Source organism: Cricetulus griseus, chromosome 6 (genome assembly GCF_003668045.3).
Source record: "Cricetulus griseus strain 17A/GY chromosome 6, alternate assembly CriGri-PICRH-1.0, whole genome shotgun sequence".
In the NCBI taxonomy this organism is placed as follows: domain Eukaryota; kingdom Metazoa; phylum Chordata; class Mammalia; order Rodentia; family Cricetidae; genus Cricetulus; species Cricetulus griseus.
The window spans coordinates 119,829,782-119,854,218 of NC_048599.1; the positions used below are offsets into that span (position 1 = coordinate 119,829,782).

The following is a 24,437-nucleotide window of genomic DNA, read 5'->3' on the forward strand; positions in this document are numbered from 1 at the left end:
GAATATCACATTATTTAAAATGTTATAGTGGACAATAATGCTAAGGCAATACTTATAAATGTAGCATTGATTTCAAAAGAGTGAAATAGAAAATGAGCATATTAACTGGATATTTGATAGATTTTACATATCTTTTCTATTTAATTTGGAAAGTATTATAATTTTCATACCACTTGCAAAAAGAGCCTATGAAGATAAAAAATAATAGTTTGTAAAGTACTGGTCTATTTCGTATCCTTCTGTGCAGAATTATTGTATCACACACTAAACGTGATATATACTTCAACGTTTCCCTCAGTATTCATGTTTATGCTTATAAAATCCCACAAACAACACACCACATATCTGTACTCCCTCACACTTGAAGCATTAAGAGTTATGTTGTGTAGCTAGGAGGATGGAGCATGCCTTTAATCCCAGCACTTTAGAGGCAGGAGCTATACCTTGATGCAGAATAATTCTCTGTACCTCATCACCCATCAACTGCCCATAGCTCTCCAATGAGTGATTAGGCACTGTGGATTTTTTTTTTAACATCCACATTGGCACGTTAATTAATAGCACCACAGTTCAAGTCTTGAGCACTCATACTTGATATGGCTATAGTTTTCTTGACATATCCAGAGACACATTATTGCAGTAGATTTTTTGATCCTCTGGCGCATCAACATTTGCCCCCTCTTTCATGATATTCTCCAAGCCTCATGTACATTGCTTGTGTTGGAGATGGATAAACTGGAACTGAGCACCCCAACGTCAATTTGTTCTTTGCATTTTAACTACTTGTGTATTTCTGTAATGGTCTCAGTCTGCTGTTTAAAGAAGTTTCATGGATGAAGACTGAAAATAACACTTACTTGTGGTTATAAGGATAAGTATGTATAATGCAGTTGCACATTATGCTGGTTTAGGAAAGTAGCAGTAATAGTTTCTCCACTGAGGTCCAGGCCATCAATAGCCATAGATAGATGACTTGGTTTACAGTATCAGGAATGGTTTTCAGACTGTAGACTGGGCTGTGAGTTCAATTTGACAGTTGTTGGTTAAGATCAAGATTTTACAGCCACTATTACACCTTTAGAAATTCTGGTGATTATTGTGGTTTTAACCATCACAGATGTGGCTTTCTTTTCAGGTTGCATAGAACCTTCTGGTACCATAAAATCTAATACTCAGGCATGAAGCTCAATTACTCCAGGCTTATAGCTAAAGTATGTACTGTCATCAGAAAAGGAGAATTGCCTTCAAATTCTAAGAAACACCAGTAGCCTACTTAGTTGGAGGAGTCTCCAGAATTCCCCTGATCAGCAACCCAAAAACATATTTCTCATCCCTGATGGGGCTTTTGTTAGATAGTTTGTGGTTCTTAGGGAGAACATCATCATCCCAAGTGGCACAACTTCAATATATGTATAGAGAAAGACACATTTATCTATATTATATGCAATTTTAGGTTCATAGAAAATAATATGTTTCTCAAGAGAAGAAAACATCTGAAATGAAAACTTTAGGTCTCTGAACACAGAATTCAATAATAACACTAGAGAATGGATAGGAGGCCCCATACCTATGGATTGGTAGAATTAATACGTAGAAAATGACTATTATACTGAAAACAATGTATAGAATCTATAAAATCCTGCTAAAATTCCCACAATATTTTTATAGAAGGAAAAATATTCTAAAATCCAAGTATGACCACAAGTGTCAAGATATCCAAAACAATGATGAGCAAAAGAACAATGCTGGAAAGATACCATTTCAGATTTCAAGATAATATTAAATAGAGCTATAGTAATAGAAAAGTGTGGTGGAAAAAATACAAAACAACAACAAAAACACATGTATAGACAAATAGAATAAAACTAAAGATCCAAACATGAGTGAGTACACATAGTGACAATTATCTGAAATTTGACAAAGATTCCAAAAACATATATTCGAGAAAAAACAGTATTTCCAACAATCATGATATAAAACTGGATGTCGATATGTAGAAGAATGAAAGTAGATATATATCTATCACTCCACAAAAATAAAAAATTAACCCCAAATGGATTAGAGACATAAATGTGAAATGTGAAACACTAAAACTGCTTGAAGAAAATATATGCATCACTTATAAAAATATAAGTATATGAAAGGTATTTCTGAATAGTATTTTATATGCTTAGGAATAATGTCCAAAAATTGACAAGAGGAACCTCATAATTCTTGTAGAGTTAAGGAAATAATCCAATAAAGAGAATGACCACAAAGTAGGAAAGAATCTTTGACTGCTATATATATGACAGAGGGTTAATATCCAGAATATGTAAACAAGTCAAGAAATAAAAGTTACCAAAAAAGAGACAATTATTTCAATGAGCTATGATCTGGAAAGAGAATCCTCAAAACATGAAATTTAAAAGACTAAATGTGTCTCAAAAAGTGTACATCTTGATCTATTGTAGTTTTCTCTAATGGTCTTTTTCTGTTGAAAAGAGAAGTTTCCTAGATAAAGAGTGAAAACTATACTCATCTACAGGTATAAGGACAAATATTTACAATGCTGTTTGGATTAGTGTTAGTTATAGATTCTCCTACATTCATCAATAAAGAAAAAAGAAATTTGTAGGTAATGAATAGAAGTATGAAATATTTTATTGAGTAAGGCAACTCAGTCCCAGAAGGATAAACACAGCATATCCTATCTCATTTGTCATTTCTAGCTATAGATCTTCGTGTGTGAGTATATAACCCAAGTTATGCAGAATCCAGGAAAGGAAATGGTACCATGGAACCAAGAAGTTCTAAACAGTGAAATAGGAGGTTATATGTGATAGGTGATAGAATTCAGGGAATTGATTAGAGGGAGGCCTTTAATTGGGGGAAGAGGAAAGGAACTCAATGAAGAAAGAAAGGGAGTGAGGAAGGATAAATCTGATAGGAATGTGAGGATATCCTCTCTGTGTCAATACTATGCACGATAAAGAAACTTATTACTTTCAGACTTGGCCTATCTATGATAAATTTCCTATAACAATAGAGAAAAAATATTTTCATACCTGATATTATCATTTGACTAATACCTATTCTATTATTCTTGGTTCTCTATCCTCACATGTCTGAATGCTAAAAAAAAAATCACCAAAAGCAAGCAAACAAACAAACATAAAAACTACTGTCCATTTTAACTATACTTCATCATGCTCTATAGTCCTCTAATTATAATTCCCCATTCTACTGGAATTATTTCCATACACAGTCTCAAATGCTATACTTTTTGTATGTTTTTACATTCCTTATTATTTTATACTATTTAAAAATCACCTTTCTATCTTATTTTTAAAATCCTTTACTTTGATAAAATATTTTATTTTTAATCAATTAATATGTACATGCTTCCATACCTCTCATAGAATCTCATTAGTTCCAAGTGTTAATTTTACACCAGTTGTGCTCCTAAACCTCAATTTGTCAATTTTTATCAAGAACCCTCATTTTTAAGGGGACTAAATAGAATTATATTTTCTACATGAACTGCATGTAACCAAAGCAACATATTAGAAATCTGATTAAATTTTGAACCTCTGATAGTAGAAAAATATGAGACATTTATAAACAACTTAAGGTACAAACATTTCATAGTAATTGCATGAGTAGAACTCTGATATCTCAAGTAATAAATATAATGATTAACTAATAAGATCATAAGAAATTAAAAACCTCTGACAGGAAAGGACACAGCAAAATAAAAATTCATTCTACAGAAGAGGAAATAATATCCTTCCAGCTAGTCATCTGTGACTTAAATCATATCCAAAATATATAAACAGCTAAGAAGAAACGGATCAGTATTTTGCCAAATGTTCTAACAGATATGTGTCAAAAATACAAATGGCCAATAAATATAAGGCAAATGGTTCATAATCTTTAGCTATAAGCAAAATTTAAAATGAAACTTCCCTGGGATTCTGCATATTCACAAGAAAAAAATGTTTATTGCCAGGAAACACAAAGCATGACCGGGTATTAGAGAGGATCTGGAGAAGATGGAACACTTTTGGTGGGAATGTAAATAAGTACAAGACTCATGGAAAACTATGGTGGTCCTTCATTACAGATGTCCCTCCCAAAACTAAAAATATATCCAATTGCATCACTCTTGGTGAAGGAAATGATACCTGCAAACAAAGGAGACCCTCACATAACATTTTGTCTTATTCTGGCATATTCACAAAATTCAAGATATAAAAATTAACTAGTTGTGTATAGACAGACTAATGGATTTTTAAAAACATGGTATATAAATATGCAATGGAGTTTCATTTAGAAATAAAGAAGCTAACATCATTCCATTTTCAGAAAATTGTATAGAAACAGAGATTATAATGTTAAATAAAATCAGACAAACAGAAAGAAAACTTTTGTATGCTTATATCATACGTTGAAACTATGGAATATAATAGTAAGAGATGTACTGACAAGAAAGGGGAAGGTATTTTAAGGGAACTGAGGCAAAGGGATGGAACAAGAGTGGAAATCAGGAAGGGGATGTAATTATAGTGTAGTAAAACCATGTAAGACAATATTACAATGAGAACAAGTAATTTGTAATGATTAATGCCATCACACAGTTGTAATAAAAAACAAAGACATTTTAAAGCAAAATAATAAAGTATGAAGAATATAAATAAAAACGATTCACACAAGCCGAGCATTGGTGGTGCACACCTTTAATCCCAACACTAGGGTGGCAGAGGCAGATGGAACTCTGTGAGTTCAAGGCCAGCCTGATCTACAGAGGGAGTGCCAGGATAGGCTCCAAAGCCACAGCGAAACTCTGTCTCAAAAAACCAAAAAAAAAAAAAAAAAAAACAAAAACACAAAAAACAAAAAAAGAACCCCACAAAGATTCACACAATAGATTGTAGCTATGTATACACAAATGACAATGGCCAGGGAGGCATATCTTAGTTGACTTGCAACAAATATTCTAAAATGATAACTTCACTAGTTCCATTATACCCAGCATTGTTTTTTTTCCCACTACTTTTTCCTTGTAACTCAGACAGCTATCTGCAGTATATCTTAGGCTCAGTTCATATATATACATATCTATCATATAAAGCCTAGTTCCAAATAAAACTCTGATAAAGTTGTATTCCACCTCATCTCAACAAAATGTTACTTTTATAATATCACACTGCCAGGTTCTAGATATTAGACAATCCATTGCATAATAGAGAATTATGTATTTCTTAGTATTCATGTGTTTGCCACTAGATCTTAATAAATGTTAAATGATATATAAAAGATTTTAAATATTAATGTGAGACAGCAAACAAAAACTGAATGCTAAGTTCCAAACTGCAGGAAGAAAATGTCATCATTTAAAAAGGTTAAATCACAGGGTTGGATGCTTGACATTTCCTAATTTCAAAATTAACCACAATGCTACAGTCATCAAAGCACGGTGATGTAGGCATAAAAGTAAACTGATTTATCAAGCAGAGTAGAACATAGACCTTTAATACAAAGCCAAGTGATTTTCACAAGGAAGAAGCCAAGACTAAGTAATGGGAGAACAGAGGTTTATCAACAAACAGTATGCATAAAACCAAATAACCGCATGTAAAAGAATGAGTTAAGCAGCCCCTCTCCAGATGTATAGAAAGTAGATCGTTACTGGTAATAGATTAATGTTCCAAACATGAAAGCTAGAGTGAGGGCAATGTGGCATATGCCAATAATGCAACACTCAGAAGGTTGAGGAAAGAGATTCTGAGATCCACAAGCATCCTGTCCTAGGAAGACTGTTTTAAAGTAAGTAGATAAATAGAGAAAACTAATCCAAAATAAAACTATATAATAATACTAAATACCATAAAATTATAATGTTATAAAAAGAGAACATGAGCAAAATGAACAAAAATCTTGGTTACACTGGACTCAGCAATGACTTCTATATATGTTAAAAATGATAACATAAGATTTAAAGTGTAGTTAGGAATTATGCTGGTCTAGAAAAATCATGGAAGTTGATTATTGTCCTAGGAGTAAGAACTGACTAGCCTCAGAGAAGTGACTATTTTTCCAGCACCAGTTATGACTTCCCTCCTGGTATGTGTTCAAATAGACAGCTGCTTGTTGGAATCAACACATGAGTACCATTTCTGCACCTTATGTATATTTTACCATGCGGGTAATTATTGTGCCTATAGGTGTTGCAATTGGACAGAGTTATTTAATCGCTTTCCTTTTTTGTCAGTTTGCATAGTATTTTTGGAACCATGAAAGCTAGACCACAAGAAAGAGGCTTTCATTCCAGATAAAATTCTTGAGGTCCTGTGTCCTAAGCACAGGCTGTATTCATCAACAAGGCCCCATTCTTAACCCCTGAGAGACAATCCAGGGAAATGTAAGTGGAGTTACCACACTTCATCAAAGTGAACATCAAAGAAAACTGAAGTTAGGCATAATGCGTAGATGAAAGAATCATTGGGAGCCCAGAACCCAGCAGATACATCTAAAGCTCCTGCATCTGTGGCTTAGGAATACCACTAAACAGGGGGAAAATAGATTGCAAGAGCCAGAATACCAAGAACTCTGCTTTGTAACAGTCTCTCCAAGAAACAGCAGCATAATCAAGACCAGAACAATGGACATGTTAATTGGGGAGGGAAAGCCCTGTGTGGGGTCACACCCATTCACAAAGAACTACAGGCAATTAATGTCTGCTAGGAGAAAGAGAGTTAGCCTCTCCCTGGAATGAGTTCCCTTATGGGTTGCTCAACTTAGAATGGTCAACCCTGAATCTACATAGACACAAACAACAAAAGTAGGCCCAGCAAAAAGAAAAAAGCTATCAACTTGAAGTATGGGGGTTCAAGAAAGGAGTTTGAGAAGAAAGTAGCTAGAAGGGGAGGGAGGAAAGGGAGAAGAGAAAAATGATATAATTTTCTTCCTAACTAGCTACCTATGGCTAGTGATTGCATGGATCTCAGAGGGGAAACTATTACTGCTACTTTTCTAAACCAGCATAATATGTAACTGCATTATAAATACTTATTCTTATAACCACAGGTAAGTGTAAGTTTCATTCTTCATCCATGAAACTTTGTAAACAGCAGACTGAGATCACTACTGAAATACACAACTGGTGAAAAAGCAAACACAAATATCAAGAGTTATTTCTTATCATCTAATTAGCATGAAAATTAAAACTAAAATCATGTCTCATAGGATGACTACAATCCAGCGAAATAGGTAGACACGGTGATGAATATGTGTCATCCTGTTACTTGGGAGGTTGAGGCAGGATGGTTTAGGGGTCATGGCCAATATCGGCTACAACATGAGTAGTTTGAAGTCAACTTAGGATGCATGAGATCCCATATCATAAAAGGGGAATATATTAAAGAATAAAAAATTAAAGTGAAGCACTAATGAGAATTTAAGAAAACTGGTACCCAGGTAAACTGAAATTTAAAGGAGTGCAGCATTGTAAAGTTAGGGTGCTGTTTCAGAAAACAGAAAATTGCAGCATTATGAACAAGCAACTAGTCCTCTGAATTTATAACAAAATAATTTAAAAATAGCTCTCAAAGAGTTATACCCCCATGTTTATAATAGCAGAGTTGGAAATAGCCAAAGACACAAGTAACCTAAGCGTCCATGTCCATCTTCTCATACATGACAAAATGTCATATTTAGATCTCATATGTTTCTTTATTCATCCATCTATCTATGCAATATTATTCTGACTTAAATATTTAGGAAACTCTGACATGTGGTACAATATGGATGCAATTTGAGGACATTGTGAAATTAAATGTCAGCCACAAAAACATGGGCACATTATGGTTTCAAGTATTTGTGGCATATACAGTAATAAAGTGTATATATATAGGCAAAAGAATCATATGGACAAGAAATGGGACAGTGTTAATCATTATTATTTTATTTCATGTAGAGATAGCATTCTACAGTCCACACTGGAATGCATGTGGTAGCAGAAGGTTATCTTGAACTGTGTAATCAGTCTTCCTCAAGCTCCCAAGTACTGAAATGGTAGATGGATGACATCATGCATAGTACTACTATTTTTTATATTGTAGTTTCAATTCTGCAAGATTACAAGAATTCTGAGAACAGGTTACTGTGCAATGTGAATGTACCTGTAAGGAGGCAGAAATCTCTTCTGCTCCTAGGTTTGCAGCAGAAGCATTTTAAATGAACAGACAAAAGGCATATTAGGAAAATTTTCACAGAAAAAAACGGTGTATCAGTTTTTTTGGTGTTTGAATTTTGGGTTTGTTGTTTTTAATAACAATCTTCACAGGCATCCAGATTTTTTTTAAAAAAAGGAATGAAGATTCAACAAAATAAATAAATAAATGCAGTGGATTTATATACATTTTTGAGATGTTTGACATGACTTTAGTCATCTTGGCTGTAGCTGTCACTTTGCATACCCAGTCACTTCCTCACACAGCTGATTTGGGAGTTGGTAGAAGGAATGGGAGGAAGAGAGGGAGAGGTACCTTGAATTGGTATAAAAAATGAGATTGTTTTTAATGTAAATAAAAATTAATTTTAGAAAAGAGACTACCTTAATGGCCATCATAGAGAGCCTTCATCCAGTAACTAAAGGGAGTGGATTCAGAAATTCACAGCTAAACACTAGGCCAAACTCTGCAGTCCAGTTTTTGAGTTGTTAGAGTGAAAATATGAACAAAGGGGTCAAGACCATGTTGGGGAAACCCACAGAAACAGATGACCGAGCAAGTGGGAGCTCACTGACTCCAGACTGACAGGTCTGCATGTGGCAGAACTATGCCCCCTGAATATGGGTGACAGTTGCAGGGGAAGGGGTGGCTTGGGCAGTTTATGGGGCCCATGTCAGTGGAACCAGTATTTATCACTAGTACATGAACTGACTTTTTAGAGCCTATTCCATATGTAGAGATACTCTCTCAGCCTAGATACAGGGGCCAGGGTTTTCATCTTGCCTCAAATGATGTGACAGACTTTGATGGGTCCCCATGGGAGGCCTCATCCTCTCTGAGGAATAGATGAGGGATAGGGTGGCGAAAGGAGAGGAGTGGGAGGAGCAATGGAAGGGAGGGAGAGGGAATAAACAAAATTGTTTTAAAAGTTATAAAATAAATATAAAACAGATAAAAAAGAAAAAAAATGTGCGAGTGATTCACTAGCCACTGAAGTCCAGAATGCTTCTTATCTGATACTGAGTGCTTTCCACCTATTTGAGAAATTCAGGTGAATCCATCTGACACCAGATTTGTCCGATTTAGCACAGTTCCTTCTGCCTGAAGCTATGGGACCCATCTCGACCCATCTCTCTTGCTGCTTTTGGATGCACTCTATTCAAATTCCCCCCAAAATGAGCTGTGTGTAATCTTAGCTCTGTGTTACTTTCCTGATCTCATAACACTTTTTACATTTGCAAATTGATACTCATCTACCAAGCAGCCCTGCAGTTTCCTTGAATATCATTCTAACAGCTAGTGATACATTTTGAGATGACAAATCAAAGAAAAGGGGGGTGGTTGTCACAAGTATGGGGAATTGCAACTAAAGTTTTTTAAGTGAGGGAATTTAATGCAAGACAAAATTGTTCAGTAATGTTTAGTTTACACAGCTTATCTTGAAACTGTCTCATCTCTGCTGTTCATATTATTTTCCTGCTTGTGCGAAATTTCAAGTGAAATGCATGCACCAATGTTAGGGGAATGCAAAGGAGTAATGCACTTTACCAGACCTTTTTTTGTTTTTAATCTCCATTATGCTCAGATAAAATTGATCTTAGCCTAAAGTTGAATGTTTGGAGACAGCACATTCTGACACTTCTTTAAACTCCTACAGATGAACTGTGATGGAAGAACACATAAGATGGTTTTATGTTTCATATGTTTAATAAAAGTCATGAAAAATTAACAGCAAGTCAAAAACTGACTTATAGATGGGGCAGTGGAAAGTCAGTTGAGTCTAAATGAGGTGATGTGGCATGCTCTGTGACTGCAGAGGTACTAAAATGTGTTCCCAAACCATGAATAAACAGGTTTATACTAGTTCTTCATTTGAAAGATAATAGAATTACCATCACCAATATAATACATAGAGAGAGGTGGGGCAAGGAGAATGAAAGGGTAAGCTTATAAGATGAGTAATGAAATTAATTCCACACATGAGCACATATGCCACCGTGTTATAGTAGTCATTATTATCTTTACAGGAAAAAAAATCATCAGTATAGGAGAGTTACAGTAATTCTCAAATTAAAAAGAAAAGATGTGGAAGAGAGATCAGAAATCCAATTAATATTCTCATTTTCTCCTTCTCCTTTGTGCAATCTCTGCTACATTTATCATATTTTAATTGATGTGAATGGCAATCTGTATGAATAGAGAGGCACTCCTGAGACTTAACAAAGAATAATATATAGTATGGTTTATTTACATTTCAGGGAGTAAATAACTCTTTGTCCTTTGAGAACAAAAATTTGTATGCAACAGGTATTCTTTGGCTAATGCCAGTCTGCTAGAGCCTTTTCTCTTTCAGCTTGCAAGTGTGCATATATAAGAAGGTATTTGGTCTAGGACATTAATACTTTGAAAAGAATTCCCTATTTCCTCATTTTAGCCATGAAGTGTATTTAAATGCCAGCTACATTATAACTTTCAAGTAGCTCAATACCAGTCCTTAAGAGTGCTGTTATTTCTGCATTCTAGTAAATGAAAATTACGTTGCCAATTGGGTCAATTGCTTAGAGCCTTTCAATAATAACTGTTAACTTCTTACTCCAAAATAATCAGAGTAGAAAGAAAAGTTGGAAATTTAAAAGTTTTCTTGAATCCAAAAAAGTAGCTAGAGGGCATAAAAATTCTACAGAATAACAAACAAAACTGAAAATATTTTAGCTATGCATGTTATTAAGAACTTAAGGCAACTAGATGAATTCATTAGTTTTTCCAAGCATAAATTTGTTGATAAAATATCATAATTAGTTTTTAAACAAATAATTGTTTTCATTGCTTATCAGGCCCAGTGTTATTATTTAGTTGTTCTGAAGGCTACCTACATTAGTTAAACAACAGAGATGTGCTGGTTGGCTAAGTGACTGATTAGCCTATGCAGTGAAAAGAATCTGTGGTTTAGAAAAACAATGAGTTGCTAAGAAGCAGGAGTGAGGCAGGGAGTCAGGCCTTGAAATCGCCTGATTTGGCTCCATGATTATAAAACAATCCCTCCCACACCCATTTTGTGCATAGTAAAATGGAATTATGCTCCCAGAACACCCATCACCATCAGATTGCTATTGTTTCCTCTAGTTCCAGAAATGCTAGTGACATGGTATCATTGGATTTTGAATTGTCTTATTTAGAAAAAACTGAATTTTTGGTTCCTATGCAAAAATAACTTAAACACATTTCAGAAATATGAAATAATATGTGTTTTTATTTTCATTTTGTTTAATGCATTTGAAAGTATTTGAGTACTTTATGGATTGTTATTTTTCTTTCTTGTATTTTGGGAACAGGGTTTCTCGGTGTAGCCTTGGCTGTCCTGGAATTTTCTCTGTAGATGAGACTTGTCTTGAAGTTACAGAGATCAGCTTGCCTAGCCGCTGCAGAGTTGTGATTAAAGGCATGAGTTACCATGACTCAGTCATTCTGTAGATTATTAAAAAGAAGACATAGCATGTATGTGCTTACAGGTATATGCAACTTGCTCTAGTTTATGCAATAAACTACATTTATTGACAAGGCTTCCCCTCTATAATCTCTACTCTTTTTTTCTGCCATTTTTGTAATTCCAAGGAACAGGTGATCCACATAATCTATTAGTGCCACGTAAGAAGTTTCTTTTCCCACCCCATTTCTCCAAATAGTAACAGAAAGAATAGATTTAAAAATGAATAAAATGACATCTATTCATTTATTCTCTTGATACAAAAGCCTTTAATTACTAAACTTATAAACCATGAATAGTATTTATTCATGCCAGTTTAACCATTTTCAACATTCTAAGTCAGAATTGTAAAAGCCTTCTCTCTCTCTCTCTCTCTCTCTCTCTCTCTTGCAGTATACTTAAATGAACAAGAACAGACTGGATGCAACCGTTGGGAATTTTATTTATATGTTTATCTACATGATGAGATAAATCTCATAGATTTCCTAAAGACAGCATTTAATTACATTGAAAATACATATATACTGTGGTTTTAGTGATAACAATAATTTTATCTCAACATAATTTAGTACAACATAAAAGTATGGGTCATTTATTCAATATATTAGTTACTTCAACATAAATATTTAAATGTCCCTTGGATGAGAATTTAGCTCCAATGTGTTATGTTTCATCAAGTTTGCCTCAAACTGAATAATGACTACTTAGCCCTTTTTCATTGCAAACAGAATATTTTTTTTGAAATATAAACACAACTTCTAAAGTGTATGTGTGTGATGCTTGTTAAGTTTGCTCTTGTGTGTGTGCATACACTTTGCTCATGTGTATATACATGTGATCACATCTGTTTGGATATCATATCTGTCTCAGATGTCATTTCTTCCCAGGTACCCATCTTGCCTCTTTAAATGAAACATATTTTTGTTTATTTATTTATTTTACATCCTAGCCACAGTTTCCCCTCTCAATATAGTTTAGATTGAGATTCAAAGTAACATTGTTGGTATTTTTCGAAAATGTTGATGATGTGTTCTAAACATTTTATTATAGTAGAATAGACATGTGAAGAAATTTACTAAGATCTTCATTTCTAAGTAGTAACTCAAGTTCTTCACAAAAAATAAGTGAACATATTTCAGCAAATTATTTAAGTCTATAAAAGTTGTACATGCACACAATTAATCATTTAACATCCCTGTGGGTAATTATTAATTAATTTACTTATATCTTTTAGATGCAAATGTCTAAATACATATGAAGAAATCCAAGCACATAAAATAAATATAATCTGGTTAGAAATTATACATACATTTACTAACCAATATCTATTTGTTGAGGAACAAAAGTGTACAAACCACAGGACTATTTTTGATTTTTCTCCCTGCTTGACAGTGTTTTGTAAACACTCTATCTTTATGGTATCCAGGTGTGCCTAAAAATTTCTAGGTAGAGCCAGGCTTTTTATTTTCTTTTTCTTTTACTAAAAAATTATTTATTTTAATTTCATTTTGCGTTTCAAACTCAATTCTCCCTCACACCCTTTCTCTTTCCCCCACTTGCCTACTCAGCCCATCCCCCACCCACTCCGCCTAAAGGGTAAGGCTTCCCATGCAGGGGAGTCAACAGAGCCTGATATATCAAGTTAAGGCAGCACCAAGGCCACCCCCCTGGATTGAGGTTGAGCATGGTGTCTCACCATAGAGAATGGGCTCCGACAAGCTAGCTCATGCATCAGGGATAGATTCTGGTTTTACTGCCGGGGTCCCCTCAGATAGAAGAAGCTACACAACTGTCTCCCACATGTAAAGGACCTAGTTTGGTCCCAAGGAGACCCAGGATTTTTTCAAGTGTGAGATCCTCTTTATTTGTCCTCCCTATTTATAGGTTATGATAACATGCCAAGGTTATTGTTTTTCTTGAAAGGTGCATTTCAGAACAATATAATGATATAAGGAGCCATTCATATACTCACCAAATGAATCCTGGCTAATCACCAACCCTAGAATCTTAACAAGGTTTAAGTTTCATTTAACACAATCAGAAAAGAAAAAAAGAATACACAACTAGTAAATATACTGCTATTACCACAGTATAGCCTATTATTAGTGACACACATTATTTGTACTAAAAATGTTTTTACATAAAGAATATCATTGTGCAGCTCATATTAACTGTCTATTTACATAGAAGTGTGATCTAAAATGTATTTGAAAACTTTACAACTTTTTAGAATCTCAGAACATATCTTTTGTGATTGCTGACAGTATTTTAATAAGGTGATAAAGCTGCCACTAAATATTCATATTTAGTTCCATATATTTAAAATATGTTTAGCTATTTAGATCATCTTACAGTCAATCACATAAATGTTGAATGTTTTAACATAATTTTTCAAGAACTATTACTTCTAATTGAATAGATGTTCTATTGTTGATAACTGAATAATCAATTAAAATTAGTAGTATAAATTGCTAATACCCATAATAAATATTTCACATGGTATGGGGAATTAAATATAGGCCCTTGATAGTACTACCCAAGTGCTTCACCAATGGCTATACCCATGTTCAGTAGTAAATAATTTTAAAGAGTCAAAGAAGTATGCAATAAACTGGCTAATTTTGTGCCTTATACATTTTTTTCCAAATGAAGTTTATGGTGTATTCTAAGATGTTTATGTGCAAATAAATTATGAAATATCATGTCTGGTATTCAGGAAGATAGAGTAAAGGAAAGATGACCTTATGGATAAAAACTTATTGGTCTTTGGAAGCTTTAGTGCCTTTGCAAGTAATGTATTTGTCTTGATCTGAAAAGAAAATATTTTGTATTTCTCAGCTGAAGTCAGTTATTCTTTTCATAACCAACCAGAACCAGGTAGGTATAAAATGTATATAAATGTATATATAGTCAGAAAAGAAATTATAAAACATAGAGCTTAATGACACATAAGATTTCACATCACATGCAAACTTACCCTTCTAATCTCACATCCGGCAGACTTCGGTTAAGGGCAATCAAGTCACTGGCCATGAGATTAAACTGATTGATTTTAAACAACTCTTTCATTTTCTCTTGGTCATCTTTTGGAATAAGCACAGCCTTTCCCATTTCTCCTGGACCTTCTTGGTTTCTTGAAATAACAGCTGTAAGACAGACACAGGTACAATACCAATAGTGAACATAGTAAGTTCATGTCTTAAATAAAATTCTGTTGTGTATTATTAGCATTTAAATTGTGTGTTAAACGAAGAAACTCTATATGTAATGCTCCAAGTGTAAACATAGTATATAATCCAATGAAGTATTAATATGTAATAATAAAACAACATAAAGAAATAACTCAAAAATAAAGTTTTTTGTCCAACTTGTAACATATTTTAACTGAGACAGATGAAGTTGAGGCATAAATAGACAAAATGCCTTTTGAAAACATGCCAAGATTAAATTATCTACGAAGTTTATTAAAACTCCGTGTTTCAGCACATTTTTATAATTACATATTTACAAAAACAAGGAAGATTGTTAATCAGTTGTCAAATCATTTTGAAATAACTTAAAAGGAGTTTCACAATGGTATAATACATTTTCAAATGTCAAGACTCCTATGTGATTCATACTTGAAAACTCTAGTGAAACATCAGGGCTTAACAATTCAACAGCAGAATTTAGAACTTGATATGCACACAAATGTTCTTTCCATTTATTCCAAGTAATCAATATAGCAAACTGCTTTGCTACTCTAAAATACATGTTTCAGTGTGCATATACCTACACATATCTAGATAGATATATGATGAATGATACATTAGACAGATGATAGTGAGATAGATAGATAGATAGATAGATAGATAGATAGAGATAATAGATAGATATGTTTAAACCACAATAAAGCATGGTGATTCTAGCTGATGTCAACGAACCTTTAACACACTATTCACCATTGATATCATTGTATTAAATTAAAATAAAGTGGAGTTTGGCCAGGGAAGCAGGAACCTAACTGCAGATATTCATCTTTCTCAAAATTTTCATGCACTGCTTCATAGCAGATGACCTGGTACAGCCCCCACTCTGAGCCCCCATTTACACTCAGATATTCCCCCAGAATTATTTTATCACCACTCATTATTTTATCACAGTCACCAACTCCAGCAGGTATTCCCTTTGAACCCAGAGGCCACTCCCATTAGGGAAGCAGGTAATAGCTGCCATTATTCAATCTCTTCTTCCTATAAATACAATCCTCAAGTATCATCCCTAACTCTATAGAAGACCACCTGTGCTCCCTCTCCTTTCCGTCACCATATCCACTGGGTCAGGCTGATCTTTTTTTACCAACCATCCTCCCCACTTACACTACTATCCCACTCCAACTCCAACAGTCATTCCCTGTGATCCCACTACAAAAACGTCACAGAAAAACACATAAGCCAGTCAAGAAGGTAGGAGGGCTCCACATCTTCAATCTTCATTGCTTATCCAGATTCAATCACCCTATCCAACACCCCTCTCCTAAATCTGTGCTCCAAATTCTTAAGGGAATAAGAAGTTCTTGGAGAAGCACACTGCTTTCCTCCCACCTGTTGACCCCTTGACTACCCTCATCCTATCTTAATTCCTAAATGTCAGCCCTCAATACCTAGAAAGTTATTTTACCCAGGACTCCTAGTAGTCACACCTGGAAAGATCCCAGAAAAATTCCTTACCAGAAAATATACCGCTACCACACACTACTAAGGATGAGAAGCACAATAGAAACCAAGAAATAAAACACCCACCCAACAAAGACGAGACCAGATACTAGCACCCAGAATTATAATCTTCCCAAACCCAAATTCTTAGATGATCAAATATAAACACACTTGGTAACAGCCAGGATAACATGTTCCATGAAGAGTCCAGCAACCTACCATATTATAGGCCCTGACAACTGAAATATAGTAGAAGTACAAGACAAAGTTCTTAAAATAGCCTTTATGAATATGATGGACATCCTTGGGAGAAAATGAATGAATCCCTTAAAGAGAAATACATGAAAACAAAACCAGTGGAGTAAATGAATAAAACAGCTCAAGATTGAATAAAGAAAACCCAAACTGTGAAAAATCTGGAAATGAAAAATTTAGGAACACAAGCATGGAGCTCAAAGGCAAGCCACACTACAGAGTGAAAAAGATGGAAGACTGACTCTCAGGCAGTGGAGATATACTGGAAGAAATGGCTACATCAGAAATGATGTTAAATCTAAAAACATCCTGCCACAAAACAACCAGAAATCTAGGATACTATAAAAAGACAAATTCAGAGAATAATAGGAATAGAGGTAGGAGAAGAAACCCAGGCCCAAGGCACAGAAAACATTAAAAATTAATAAAAATATCTCTAACTTAAAGAAGGAGATGCCTATAAAGGTTTAAAAAGTGGATAGAACACCAAATACACTCGACCAGAAGAGAAAGTCCTTTGGTACATAATAATCAGAACACTAATAGTACAGAACAAAGAAAGAATATTAAAAGCTTCAAGGGGAAATGACCAAATAACATATAAAAGCAGACCTATTAGAATTACATTTGACTTTCAGTGAAAACATAAAGCAGAAGGGGCTGAACAGATATCCTGGAGACTCTAAGAGATTGCAAGATGCAAGCTCAGACTTACTATACGCAGCAAAACTTTCAATCCCCATAAATAGAAAAATAAGACACTCTTTGATAAAACCAAATTCAAGAAATATTAGTCTACTAATCCAGCCATACATACTATACTAGAAAGTATATATGATCCTACACATGTTAACCACATCCAAGAAAATATAAGGAATATATAATTCCTAATCATCCAATCAAAACAGGTAAAACACACACACACACACACACACACACACACACACACACACACACACACACACACACACACGAGAGAGAGAGAGAGAGAGAGAGAGAGAGAGAGAGAGAGAGAGAGAGAGAGACATAAGAATAAAAACAGAAGTCAATAAAAATGCTCATTGATATCTCTCAGAACACTGATCTCAATTCTTCAATTAAAAAACACAGACTAACAGAATGGATGGGAAAAGAGGATCCTTCCCTCTGTTGCATCAAAGAAACATACCTCAACATCAAGGATAGATATTACCTGAGAGAAAAAAGATGGGAAAGGATATTCCAAAAAAAAATAATTAAGAAGCAAGTTATGGAAGACATTTTATGTCTGTAAAAAAATTCAAGAACATATTGAAAATATCTTTCACTATGATGTAGTAGATTTCAATCAGGAAATGCAGTTATGGTTCAACCTAAATTAATTGATAAATGTAATCAACCATGAAAATGAAATGAAAGACAAAGAACATTTTACCATTTCATCAGATATAGAAAATCTCTTGGTGGAATCCAACATCCTTTCATGATAAAATTTCTGGAATAACATTAGGGATACAAGTGACATACCCCAACATAATAAGGCAGCTTACAGCAACAGTCCCATAACCAGTATCAATTTAAATTGACTGAAAAAATTCCATTAAAATCATGAACAGGACAAGGCTGTCCACTTGCTCCATAACTATTTAATATAGTATTTGAAGTCTTAACTAGAGCAATAAGAGAACTGAAGGAGATCAAAAGTATGCAAAGTGTGAAGGAAGAAATCAAAGTATCTTTATTTGTAGATGACATGATTGTATATGTAGGTGACCCTAAAACATCCCATCCAGGAACTCTTATTGCTGATACACACTCAGCAAAGTCACTGGATATAAAATTATTTCATAAAACAAGTATTCTTCTTACATAGATGACAAATGGACTGAGCAAAAATCATGGGACAACATCTTTCACAATAGCCTCAAATAAAAAAAAAATCTATATGTGACTCTAAGCAAACAATGAAAGGTTTATGACAAAAGCTCTAAGACTTTGAAAAAAAAGAAATTGAAGAAGATATCAGAAGATGGAACTATTTCCAATGCTCATTTATCAGTAGGATTAATAGAGTAAAAATAGCCGTGCTATATAAAACAATGTACTGATGCAAGGCAATCCCCATCCAAATTCCAACACAATTTTTACAGATCTTAAGAGGACAATTTTCAGTTTCATCTGAAAACAACTAAAATATACTGTTATCTGTATGTTTGTTCTCAGTGCTCACTGTGTGGCACTAAAGAACCAATTAGTGTGTTGTTCTCTGGGGAAGATCACCTCTCTCAAAATAGTGACAAAATAAAGACTAATGATATATGTGACAATGCATTTCTTATTAAAACAGAAACAAAGGCCATAATACAAATTATGTTAGAACATAACTGGTGATGAACTTTGTACTTCAAACACCAGCAATTCTATTATTGTTGTTAAACAAAAATTATCACCCAGTTAGGTATTCTGTTTGCAAGGTTATTTTGTCATTCAATGTCATGAGAAAGTGCTTAATCTAGAAATCCTCTCACATGCAGGAAAACAAATAAGAACTAAGACACTTTTTAAAAGATATAATGCTTGTACCTAGTATCAAAGCATATAAACAGGTGCTTTTAATATGATTGGGAACTTAAATATTCTCACAGATCTATATGGATACATTCTTCTCCTTGGGCCTAGGTTGCTTACAGGCCATGGAAACTTTGAGTCATAGAGATTATATATTCAGAAGAGATCATGGGCATTAGCCTCTTCACTTCCTAGCCACTGAGTGAACATTAGCTCTGACAGACTCCCAAGGTGATGTGCACCTAGCTCAGGTAAAAAAAGCAGAACTCATCATAGTCTTAAATTAAAAAAAAAATATGAAGCCAAACTTTTCTTGCTATGAATTGATTGTCTCACACTGTATTACAATGATAGAAAGATGACTTTCCTAACAGTTAAGAGATGTTGACAATGATTATTAGTGATTTGTAAAAAGTAAAATCAGAAGAGATGACCAAGGGCTTGAGGGGGCAACATGGCTCAGCAGGTGAGGATACCTGCCACCAAGCTTAATATCTTGTGTTTGCTTCCCTGAGATCTATACAAGGGAAAGAGTGTCCCAGCTCCTACAAGTGATCCTCAGTCAACACACATATATCATATTACCTAAAAACACATATACACTATAAAGAACACAAATATGTTAATTTAAAAAAGAAACGATTACAGGATTTTCATCAGAAGATACATTTTGTTCAATTTAAGAAGTAATATTCTAGTATTAATAGGTTACTCTGTGATTCCTTTAAGTCAGTGCATCTAAAATCACATTTAGCGGTTGTAATTGTCTATAGGTGAATTTGTGCTATTGGTGAAATACTTATATTTTAGGACCACTGTATCATTCAAGAAATAACAAAATTTTATTTCAAAGGAAATATTAAATGAATTTCTACATTTCCTTGGACTTTCCTTTGGATCCTGAAGAAACAGCACAATAAGGGTAGAGGACACCTCACAAATACTCTTTATATATTTTGTCTCATATGTTTAGCTGTAACTTTAATAATACTAAAATCAACAGCTTTTTATCTGATGAAAAATTCTTTCTATTTGAAACAATATACTCTACCTAAAATTTCCACATAAAATATTAGTAGACTTTTCATAAGGCACATCTGGACTAACAGCTTATTGCAATGTTTTCTGTCAGGGAGAAAAACTTCCATTTGTCCTCTTGGGTCATGTAAAAGCCAAAGAATTTAGCATACATATGACATACTAACAAGAGAAAATGATTCACAGTCTTTTATATGAGCACACTGAACTGTATAGATGCAAAATGAAGACACAGAGACAGGATTATACCCCTTCCTGTGGGTGTTGTGGGTACATAGCAGTACAAAGCAGTTTGGATAAGGGAGTAAATTGCAGGGCAGTGACTAGGAAATGCATGGGGAATGTTAGCAAATGTAAGAGTCTGTACGTAGATTTGCTAGTGTTGACTCTGGGTTTCTAGTTTCTAATGGATATGCTTTTTTATCTGAGTACATTCTGGAGGACACATTTCTGACAGGGGAATTTATGACTTTTTTGCTGTGTAAAATTTAGTATTAGCGTTCAGAGATTGCTCCCTGCAAGTGCTGTTTCTGAATTCCTACAGGTCACAATAATCAGTATGCTAAAGTGGTATATGTTGTGGAGACATAATCAGAAACTCAGCACTCCCTATAACTGTGACAAAAATACAATGTATTACAAAAAATAGTTATGGTCAACATAAATTTTCTATGATTAAATAATGAATGAGTTTAAAATTCCCCTCTGTGGGGGAGCAAGGGATCACATCCTATACCATGACCATCAGGTTAAAGCATATTATTGTCAATTTTTATGTTCAAAGAAATTATTTACTCTCAGAATTATATTGTTTATATCACCATCTGTTGTAGTAAGTGGATTGTGTTATAGTGTTTGAAGTAATAAAATCAAATTCATCATAAAGAGTATCCATAGTCCTAGGACAATATCATTCTCCTTAGTCATCTCAATGTTTTAGTGGAGAAATAATTGTTTATCACAGTTTGTGTCTCCTCTATGAAGATAAAGATATTTTTCTTAATCAAAGTTAATGAATGCATGTGACATTTCAAGAATATTTAGTGTGTGTGTGAGCAAACTTATTGGTGTTTCTCACCTTTCTGAAGAAAAAATGTAGTAATTACAGTATGTATTCAGACTATTTTGTATTTGTGGATTGTATCTGCAAGAGTGCATCTTGCTATGGAAAAAAACAAAAAGAAACATGAAAGTTGTTGCTTTAGATATGCATAAATAGGATGTGGGAAAGAATAAGCAATTTGGCTATGTGGTTTATCTCTGACATGGTATACTTTTAAATAGCAACTGTCATTTTTCTTACCTATTGATCCTTTCCCTATATATAGCACAAGACTACCCACACACCACAAAATACATTTCTATCCAGCCAAATGAACAAGTCAAAACGAATTGTCATAAAATATTTATCCTTCTCATTTCCACTAATAGGTGACTCAATCGGCAGACCAGTGCATCAGCTTTGAGAAAAGGCAGCTAGATCTATTGTCTAGTTGCTCTATCAATAATGTAAATGTGGTTAGAAATGCCCTGACTGCAAGACTGGTTAGATTACAAAAGTAATTAACATGTGCATTATATGTTGTTTGATGCTCATTATATGGAAAATAATTAAAAGCAATTAATACTTAATTCAACATTAAATATTATTATAAATGTAGAATTATCATGAATGCAGAATCATTTTATGAGTGTTATCATTCTCTTTAACATAGGATCTACTTTTAAGATATGAAGCATATTCATTTTAACCTTCAAATTCTCATAAAGGATCAACAAAATATAAGCAAATTACCAGTGTATCAAAATAATCACTGAATATTAATGGCATTATTTTCTCTTGTATCTTGGATTATTTTTTATTTTGTTCAGAAATATACTGAACCGAGGATGACTGTTTGCAAAAGAAGAAATGGACCTTATTCCCAGGAAAAAGTATGTAGTAAAAAATACTAAATTTGTTTTAAAATAGCAGTTTTATTATGTGAAAGAACTCATTGATATGTTATACATATTGATAAGAACAAAATATTAAACAAAATCAAAACACTGTCCCATATGTTATATGTTCTAAAACATGTTATTTAAAATGAGAATTTCAAAACAGACATTGTCAATTCTACTGCTGTTGATTTCTGTGCTTTGGAAATATTCATTCTTTTTAAGAGTGCAACCCTTCATTTACATCTATCATTTCCAATAGGAAAAATATTATAAATTAGAAATTTTAACTTTAGTCATTGTCATAGGTATGGCTTCACAACGTGTCACTAGTATGCCATTGTTCCAAAGAAAATACTTTTTATCTTGCTTCATAAGTCTGTTTCCATTAGAATCAGATAATGGGAAATATCAAATGAGCCCTTTTGCCATATCTCTGCCATCAAGAATACTTTACACTTGGCTTTCCATTGGCCAGGCATATTTGTCATTCTAAAGGACCTGAATTAATCAGAGGTAACTCTTGTTAAATTGAGGTCAGTTAATATACACTTACTTTCGTCCATGTATCTTAGAAGTAATAATTGGCCATATGTGTTATTATACTTAATATGATTGAAGACCTGAGAATGACATCACAGAGTATGATATACTGGTATGATGAAGGCTTTGGTATGATGTATAACCAAGGTATCTCTCGCCATCTGCTCATCCTGACTCCAATAATTTACTCCTCATTGTCCTCCAAATCACAAAATATGTTTTCTCTGAATTTCTATCATCCATTTAAAGTCAAGACCCCAAGAAGATTAACTAAGGATAAAATGTACTAGAGGTGACTCTAGAAACAAAACTTTTCAGATCAACTTTGTAGGATACAACTGTCTATTTTTAGGGAGTAGTCATATAAAAATTTGCTTCCCTTTTTCTAATAGTCCCAATAGTCCCTTCAGGACACACAGATGATTCAGGAATACATTTCAAACATATATTCTTTTGAGCAAATAGACAGATCTTCTCAAAGATTTATCTGCACAGGCTATTAAAACATACTTATACATGGGTTTACCTGTACACACAAATCTAATATCTTGCCTTGCAATTATAATAATATATTTACATAGCAAAGATATTAAATAGGCTGTGTTGCATCTGCAAATAAAATCTATACTATCTTTTAAATTTTATTATATCAAACATTTTTCCTGATGTGGATAAGATTTGTATCATAATAAAAGCATCAGAAAACAATGTTCTAAAATAAGCTCATTCTTTAAAAAACTGAATGATTTAAATAATGGATTTGTAACAGGGAAGATTAGCAGAGGCTCTGAATTTAGAGACACTGCAATTTTATTATGTTCATTTTTTGTTGTGTTCATTTTTTGAAGCAGTTCAAAATAACCTAATAATATAATATCAGATATTTACTAACCAAAAATTGGCTATACTAAAACTATCATTTGTGGCTTATGGTGACATGCACAGAGTAATGTCAGGACATATTTACATGTCATGGAGAAGGTTAATGGACTGATGGGTTTACAAAGAAAAAAGCAAAAGTCTAAAAGTATGTACCATAACAAGTAGAAGACAGTACTTCAGAATTAGAGTTTGCTCTTTTTTATTTTTTTCATTTCTATGGTTATAACACAATTGCATTTCTTCCTTTTGTTTCCTCCATCCAATTCCTTCCATCCTCAAATTCACGGTGTTTGAATCCCCTAATTGTTATTGTACGCATATGTTTATATGTATATACATACATATCCTTAAATATAAACTATTCAATCCATATAAGATTATTTGTCTGTTTGCAGGCTGACCTGTTAGCATCAGACAACAAATTGGTGTGTTCTTCCCTCAGGAAGATGACTTCTCTTGTGTCCAGGTTTCCTTAGTTGTCTATAGTTATTTGTGTAGGGTTGAGGCCTTGTGGGCTGTTCCCTATCAACTTTGGCATGTTCACTTGTTGTGTCATTCTTGCTCAGCTCACTATTAGATGTGGTAGTGAGACTTTGTGGGTGTAGCTTCTTTTTTCTCCATATTTTATTGAAATTAGAAACAAGATTTTTTTTTTATTAATTCAAGTTAGGGAACAAGCTTCTTTTACATGTAAGTCCCTTCTCCCTCTCCCTCCCCTCACCTCCATCACTCCTCCTCCACCCCCAACCTACCCCCACCCCATCCACCCACCACTCCCCAGGCAGGGTAGGGCCCTCAACAGGGGCTCTGCAAAGTCCACTAAATCTTCCTGTGCTGGAC

At 33.9% G+C, this 24,437-nt stretch overlaps 1 protein-coding gene across 3 annotated transcripts in view; it reads right to left on the bottom strand.

The window, feature by feature from the left end:
* The window catches only part of Galnt13 (polypeptide N-acetylgalactosaminyltransferase 13), a 635,093-nt gene that overhangs the window by 370,610 nt on the left and 240,046 nt on the right, over positions 1 to 24,437 (bottom strand). For all 3 annotated transcript variants that reach the window (XM_027420412.2, XM_035446586.1, XM_027420413.2), the window contains one exon: positions 14,675 to 14,843. In XM_027420412.2, coding sequence (XP_027276213.1) covers positions 14,675 to 14,843 — 169 coding nt within the window. The remainder of the gene's footprint in view (positions 1 to 14,674; positions 14,844 to 24,437) is intronic.